Source organism: Podarcis filfolensis, assembly GCF_964270895.1.
Source record: "Podarcis filfolensis genome assembly, chromosome: 12".
Taxonomy (NCBI): Eukaryota; Metazoa; Chordata; class Lepidosauria; order Squamata; family Lacertidae; genus Podarcis; species Podarcis filfolensis.
Genome location: NC_139614.1, coordinates 34,484,826 through 34,492,781, shown reverse-complemented (window position 1 = coordinate 34,492,781; position 7,956 = coordinate 34,484,826). Strand labels below are relative to the sequence as shown.

At 41.3% G+C, this 7,956-nt stretch overlaps 1 protein-coding gene across 1 annotated transcript in view; it reads left to right on the top strand.

Annotated features, from left to right (window-relative positions):
- The first annotated feature begins 421 nt into the window (after positions 1-421).
- Positions 422-7,956, top strand: part of CUBN (cubilin) — a 137,269-nt gene continuing 129,734 nt past the window's right edge. Inside the window, exons 1-4 of the mRNA XM_083578438.1 lie at positions 422-566; positions 695-824; positions 3,230-3,322; positions 7,594-7,632. Coding sequence (XP_083434564.1) covers positions 448-566; positions 695-824; positions 3,230-3,322; positions 7,594-7,632 — 381 coding nt within the window. The 5' untranslated portion in view covers positions 422-447. The remainder of the gene's footprint in view (positions 567-694; positions 825-3,229; positions 3,323-7,593; positions 7,633-7,956) is intronic.

Genomic DNA, 7,956 nt, shown 5'->3' with positions numbered 1-7,956 from the left:
GTATTTTCTGTTTTTTATATTGCGATTTTATATTGTGAACATGGCTGAATCTCCAGCCGTGTTTCCATTATCGCTGGAGCTATGGAAAGGGTTCAAGGCGGGTCAAACCAAAATACAGTTACATGGCACCATCAAGATGCACACACCAAGATTACCAGTCCAGGGAGAATCATTGCCCAGTAAGAAGTACCTGCTGACATGTCCCAGGAACTGCTCTTTCAAACCTACTCACCTGGCATATTGTCACTCCTGGCAAATGAAATCTCCCTTTTCTCTCTTAACTAAGTTATGGATGGGTCAGAAGGGGGAAATAGCTGACTAAGCATCTCTGTGAATATGCACAGAGTCCTGTCAGGGCAAAGTACACCTGACACTGGGTTAATCCTTGAAGATAGTACAGATTTCACTTTAACCCACTGCACAGTCCAGGAAGACTTGCGGGGAGGAATGTTGAGTCCAGGCTCTCTTCGGTGGGCTTTGGTGACATTCCTGATTATTTCTGGATTCAACTATGGATCTGAATCTACTGAGAAAAAGAGAGCCAAAAGGGGCATCAATCAGGATCAGTAAGTATCATTCTTGGGGTGTTAACCTGCAACCTGGCTTGCTCAGACAGAGCATAGATCAATCAGCTTCATTATATCTCTGGCAAATTTAACACCACGTGCAATATTCTTCCTTTTCAATGCACCAGGCCTCGCTTGTCCTCTGAAAGGGGCAATTTAGTGTTCCATACTGGCTCTGCCAAAAATATTGAATTCAGAACCGGATCGCAGGGCAGAATAAAAGTTAACGAAGAAGACCTTGTGGAGACTTTGATCCAGGTAATCTTTTGTGTGGTTTTATTTGGTTCATTGGTGTCCTTCAAATGGCTTTTGGATGCAAAGAGTTATAGTCAATCAGTATGGAGTTACACAGAGCCATCAGGGCACATAGAGCTTCACAAGATAGGTCCCTGTCCCGAGGAGCTTACAGGCAATAATTTGGAAGGGGAGGGGAGGTCAGGCAAATGATTTGAGTATACAGTGGTGCCTAGCGCCACCATAATTTCAGGCATCAACTGTATTTGTTTATTTCATTAACTTAATTTATGAATCACTTCCCATAAAACATCCCAAATGAATAGCAATCAAAGCACCAACAATAAAAGGATATATTACAACAATTTCAGAGCTAATACTGATAGACACTGGGATAAAAGTCTGTACCGCAGATTGCATCCATTTAAATGGCTTGTTGAAAAAGGAAGGTATTGGATAGTCACCAAAATGACAACAGAGGTGGTACCTGTCAGATACGGAACGGGAGGGAATTCCAAAGTGCCTGATTCCTATTTCATATGGAACAGACCTCCCAATAAGACGTTATCACAGAATCATAGAGTTGGAAGGGATCCTGAAGATCATCTAGTCCTACCCCTTGCAATGCAGGGATATGCAGCCATCCCATGCAGGGATCAAACCTGCAACCCTGGCATTATCAGCACCACGATCTAACCCACTGAGCTATCAGCACAGTGATTAAGTATCTAAGGGGTGAGCCAATCTTTGGGGTATCCTGGTTCCAAGCTGTATAGTACTTTATACTTTGAATTTGGTTTCGGTAGCTAATTGGCAGATAGTGCAATTTTCTTTCACTGTTGTGTTGACAATGTTGATGGAACACTTCCGTCTGTTGTGAGTTAGACCGCTTCAATCAATCCAGCTCTGGACTCGACTATCCCACACGGTGCATGCCTTTCTGCAAAAGTAATTGGGCCATGTGGAAAACACAGTTGTGATATGAGGTCTTTTCTTTTCTTTTTTTAAAATGATATTTATTCACCATTTCATAAACACAAAAAAGACAAAAAAGAAACAGAAAAATACAGCAAAAGTGATATGAGGTCTTTTCGTTGCTATGGGGACAGTCCAGGCCACGAGTGCTTCTGGAGTTCTTTAGCTCATGTCAGCCTCTCTTCATGGTATCCTTGGTTTCCCCCTTTTCATAAAACCAACGGTACCAGGACAAATCAAGTGCTATAGTCACGTGGCTTCTTCCAAACTAAGTGGGTTCAGAGCTCTTCAAAGCATTCAAGCCCACAAATCCAGCATCTACTCCTGCTTCTATCTTATTCTGATCTTCTCCCATTTGTCTAAAGAATTTTATTTATTTATTTTTTTACTTCACTTAATAGCTGCTGGAGATGATTGTGGCTGATTACAGGGCCATAAATCGAGAGTTTATATAAAAATTAAAAGATAAGCTTTTATAGTATATAATTTATGCCTTATCTAAATGAACTTTATAATAACAACATCTTATAATAGAAGTGATGTCAGAGTTAGCATGTGGCAACAACAGCTGAAATATACTGTGGCCTTGTAAGACCTTTTGATCCCAGGGTGGGCTTTTGTATGTGTATAATTGATGTGCAAAGCTAGAATTGGTGTCATTGCCCTTTCACCCCCATTTTGTGAGAACCCCTCGACCTCATTGTTGCTCTTATTCCCTTACTTGCCCCCACCCCCAAGCGGTGTAAAAGGGGAAGGGCAGGTGAGCAACCAAGCAGAAAGTAATGTATGTATTTACTTTTTATATGCCAAAATTTATACACTGCTTCTATGGGGTGTATAGGGTGTTAGTGGAGGGGTAGTACTTCTGGTGGGGGACACATCATGCTCCTTCTGCGGTAGTTTGTCTACCTTTGGTCCCTACCCTGCACTCAGCTCTCACCTGTGGCTCCTAGAAGCATGTGACAGTGGCCACACCCTGGGAAATGGTTTCAACTTGCCAGCTGAACCAGGTGAGGGTAGCCAAAGGGTCTCAAACCCTCAGGGAGTTATGGATGTCCCCTGCATGTGAAGATGCAGGTTGGGTGGGTTGGGCAGGCGAGACCAATAGTGGGTCTAACAGTCAAGAAGGCGGTTTAAGCATGTTCTGTAGAGGGAAGTGAGGGGCAGCTGGGGCTTGTCAACCTGGGGCAGTAGCCCATCTAGGAGAAGGAAAACTCTGGTCTTAAACCTCCACTGCCTTGCAGGATATCTTTGGGAGAAGAAAAGGCTAAGGAGTAAACCGTACACAAATCTGGAGTGGAGTCCCTAAGGCAGTTGGATGGTGCCTTGTAGGCCTCCCTCCAGCATCCAACAGTGTTCTGTATTTATCTCCCTTGTGGATTTCTCACAACATCTCTGAAAACTGAGTTCATTCCCTGCACTTTAAAGCACTGTCAATTTCTTTTAAAATTTAGATCAGAAAGAATAAAGATGAGATTCTGGAACTGAAAAGAATCGCTGGTATCCCTCAAAATATTTCCAGTCAGATCACACAGCTTCATTCTAAGGTGAGTCTTATTTTCTATAAAGTTATACACAAAGATATTTTCAGCTCTTCACCATGTGAAGAAAAAAAGTCAGTCTTTTGCCATAAGAGTGATGTAGTAGTTGGAATGTCAGGAAATGACCTTTCCAAATTTCCACTCAGCCATGAAGTTCATTGCACAACCTTGGGCTCATTCCTATTTTTCAGCCCAACTTACCTTACAGGATTACTGTGAGGATGAAATGGGGCAGTGAGGAAGCCATCTATACTGTCTCAAAATTCTTGGAGGAAATGGTGGGATATAACTGTAATAAAGTTTCATATCCTAGTTGAGAATTCTGCACTTTAAACCACATAGACAGTGCTCACAGTACCTATTTTCAAAAATCATTGTATTTGTTTGTTCTATAAAGAGACATATGCTGATTTCACTGGGTATTGGGCCAAATCCTATTTCTATGGATTTTTTTTTTCTCCCGCTCCATGCTTTTTACCAACCTACTGCCACAATCACTCATGCAAGCCTAGTTTGGAGTGTTGCTTTTGTTAAAAACAGCACATAATGTGTGCAAGAACTTCTAGCAAAGAGTTACCAGAGCTGGTTGAATTTTAAAATAAAACCCCCGTTTCTTATATCATTATTAATCGTACACCCAGCACTGAAATTTGCTTGCTTTCCAGGCAAATCACAAGTTTTAGCTAGACAGATGGAAGTTGACAGTGCAGATCCAAATGTAAAATCCCATGACATGCTTTGTTCAGGTGGTGCATAATTCTGCACTAAAGCTATTGTAAATCCTGCTGATTTTAATGGGAGAAAGTTACTTAACTTTTTCCTGTTGAAATTAAGGACCACTGCAGCTGTTCAATTTCTACTGTCTTGTGCCTTTTTTAAAAAAAATACACACGGGGAGGTGGTTTCTGCAATGCAGCAGGATGAATTGATCTCCTTCAGAGGGGACTGCGCAAACAGTAAATTTTGGAACTAGGTGTCTGACTGGTGCAACAAGATTATTAAAGTGGCAGCCCTAGTAGGGGAAAGAGAGGCACAGGCAGGAAAATCTCTTCGGTCAGCCCTGTTCATGAAGCGTCAAAGGCAAAGCATAATGATTAAGATAATGACGCAATAAGTGAAGAAAGAATCATCTTCAGTATTGTGCTGAGTCATTGCTGTAAACTGATGCTTCCTTGTCCATTCAGGGCTGGTGCTAGACGTCAGGCAATCATCAGGAGAGTGCTGCTGATGCCTCTATGCTGCTGGACCCCCCCCCAAAAAAAATATTTCCCACCAATACCTCTATGGCAGTTGCACCCCAGCTTCCCTCTTTCATTGCTGCTCCTTCTCCTTCTCTTCTGACCCCCCTCTTCCTTTTTTCTTAAAAAAGAAGAAGTGTAAGGTAGTTTTCAGCTAAGTTTTACTTAGAAGAGACCCTCTGAAATTAATGAACATGAGCCTAAGTTATCTTCATTAATTTAAATAGGTCTACCCTAAGACTTAGTTGACCACCACCTATATTCTTCACTGTTGTGATGGCAGCAGAACCGATGGTTTTGCTACCATTTCTTGGTCGAAAACAGGCACCTGTCTGAGCTGGGCATTTTGAACAGAGTGGTGGGAGAAGTATTAGTACCACCTCTGTGATTTGCTGCCATGGCTAGAAAGATTATGTTAAAACTTAGATATAAAGAATCAACTTTATTTTTATTTATTTTTTTCAACTATGCTTTTGAAGAAAAGACTTTTTAGTTGCCCTGGCAAACTACATTTTCTGTGCTACCTCACCCCAAATGTCTGGCTCTAAGAAGGATACCTTTCTCAGAGTCCAAGCAAGGCGGACAGGGAAGTGGAGGTTGGAAACCAGCCAATCACCATGGATGTAAGCAAGTTTGGCTCTCAAGCAAAGTAGGCAATGGTGTCTGCCCACATTCAGTGGGTTGGGCTGTGCGCGCCATGTGGTCTGTCCTGCACCCAGTGGAAGAGCTTCATGCTGGTGTGCGTCCTGGGGAGCATGGCGTGCATCCTGGAGGCATGGTGCGCTGCCTGCAGGGGTGTGGCGTGTGTCCTGGGGGCGTGGCACCTGCAGGGGCGTGGTACGCATCCTGGGGGGTGGCGCCCAGCGTGGGTGGGGAGGCAGCCACGATGGCACACCACCGGGCTTGTGCTGCTGGAGGCGGTGCACTTCCCCTGCTCCCCTCTTCCTCTGCCAGTGCCTGCACCCCTCAAGTGAGCCTGTTGTGGTTGGAGTACGTTGCCATCACCACTGTTAAAATAGGATTCAGCTTCCAGTCTGTCCAACTTCTGTAAATAGACCAGAGGGATTGGCCCCCATCTTACTATTTTTGGATTAATCATTAGTTTCATTTGCAGCATTGATATTGATCTGTAGTTATCTAAGTATATTTCATTTTGTTTTCTATTTTAAGCAAATTTTTGAATTGCTTTGGCAGCTTCGGGATCTTTAGTTAACTTAACTTGTATTGTTTTTTGGAAAATGCTATGTAAATATATATATATACCTTCATAAATATGAAAACATAAAATGTGTACTTTAATGCTTAACCCACAATCCTGTGGTCTGGAGTTTTTGCTTCGAGTTCAGAAGATCACACAAGCACAGTTCTGTATCATGTTTTTCTTTTTTTAAAATGCTCTGTATTCAATATACAAAACTGTATCTCTATATAGATAGCGGGAGCAGAAACATAAAATTCTGAATTAGAGCATTTTAATCTCTTTAGGCTTGTTTTTGAAAACATTCAATGGTCAATTCATTCTTGATGTAAGTGGCTTTGGCTGTAGGTCTTCAGAAAACATTTCATGGACTAAGAATTTATTCAGAAGCAAATATAAGAGTTTCTTGGTCTTTTTTACAGAGTTCTACATAACTTCATGAAATAGACTCAGAAATGACTAAGTCAAATATGTTTCTTTCACTAATCACTGATTTAGGTTACAAGACAAAGAACCATGGAGTGTAACAGTCTTGGGAATCAAGGAACGGGAGTTCACGATTGCTACTGACTAACAAAAATGAAACCATGTTTTGTAAACTGAAGGAGAATGTTCTTTTAAGCTTTAATGTCAGCTACTTCATATCACATTACTGGAAGTATGTTTGGAAGTTTGGAAGTATTTTCTTTTTAATTTGACAATAATTTCTATTTAGTTTGATAATTTCCTGCTTCTTATAGTCTTATTTATTCAATTTATATACCGCCCTTTATGGAAAGATCTCAGGGCGGTATACAACATTAGAAACACAAAACATCAAAAAAGGAATGGCAAGACAAACTGTTAGAGTATATTTAATTGGCTAGATTAACAGAGGCAAGATTTTCAAAAAGCATGGGAAAAATGCAGAGAATACTTCACAAAACAGTGCCCTAAAATACACACCTGGACTTGTTTCGATTAATGTCTGCAGGAGACTTTGTGGATATTTAAGTTATAATTAGAAAAATCTTAATAATTATTCATAAAGGAAACAGCTTATAAGAAGTAAATAAGGAGGCCAGATACAAAATAAAGGAAGTCTTTTATTTGGTTGTTTGTATTGTTGTATGTTATGCTTATTGTATATTATGTTCACGTTTAATGAGGGTGGATTTTTGTATTGGGGGGTGGGGGTTTATGTTATGTTGTGAATAAAATTTCCAATCAAAATTTCTAAAAAAGGAAAGAAACACAAAACATCAACAAGAAAAACATTATAAAAGCATAGTAAAAAGCATACAGACAGACAGCCTAATAATAAAACAGTCATAATAATAGCAGCCCCCCCACAATACACTTTCACAGGCCATAGATTATTAAATAGACATAGGCCTGGGTAAAGAGGAATGTTTTTGCCTGACATTTTCCTGAGTGCTTGGAAGGTGATGATTCTTCATCAGAGCTTGGAGAAGAGGGGTGTGGGTGGGTGTGAAAAGCTTTTTGGAAGAGAAAGATCTGTGAGCCTACTCTTGGCACCTTGAGGGTACAAGATCTCTCCGGGGTTCTGATGTGGGACAATGGGTCTGCTGTCTTGTAGGATTATGGGCTGTTTTGCAAATAAAGCAGATGCTATGAAGGTGCCATGAATCTCATCCAATGAAACCAGATCTGGAGAGCCCTGCCCAGGGACCGTCTTCACGGCTTGTGCAGAGAACACAACAGTACTGAAAATATATTCTCTTTGAAATTCCACCCTTTCTTCTTAGCCTGCCCATTATGCTTGATTATAATGCCTAGCTATTATTCCAGGAATGTCTAGCTATTATTCCCAAATGTTTGTCTTTATATTTCTGTTGTAGATTGTGAATACCGAAGGCAGACTTCAAAGCCTTGAGCAGGTGAGTACTTTGATGGAAGAAACCAAAGTGTTCTGTAGTCAGAAATCTTAGTAGTGCGGCAAGAAGATAAATCGTGCTCAATCCTGGGCTACGCATGAATGTATCTTTAAAAAAACAACAACCCAAAAGGTGAAGTGGTGTTGATGGAATGAAGATATCAGGGCTGTGTGCATACCCTAATCCGATGCAGGGCACAATCCAGGATAGTTGTGTGGACCTCCTTCTCCCCTCTGCTTGCTACCCTCCTGCCTCCCTTTTGAAAGTCCTGGATCACTCCGAGTAGATCTGATCTGATACCAGGTGTTCCAGGGCTGGCTCAACCCT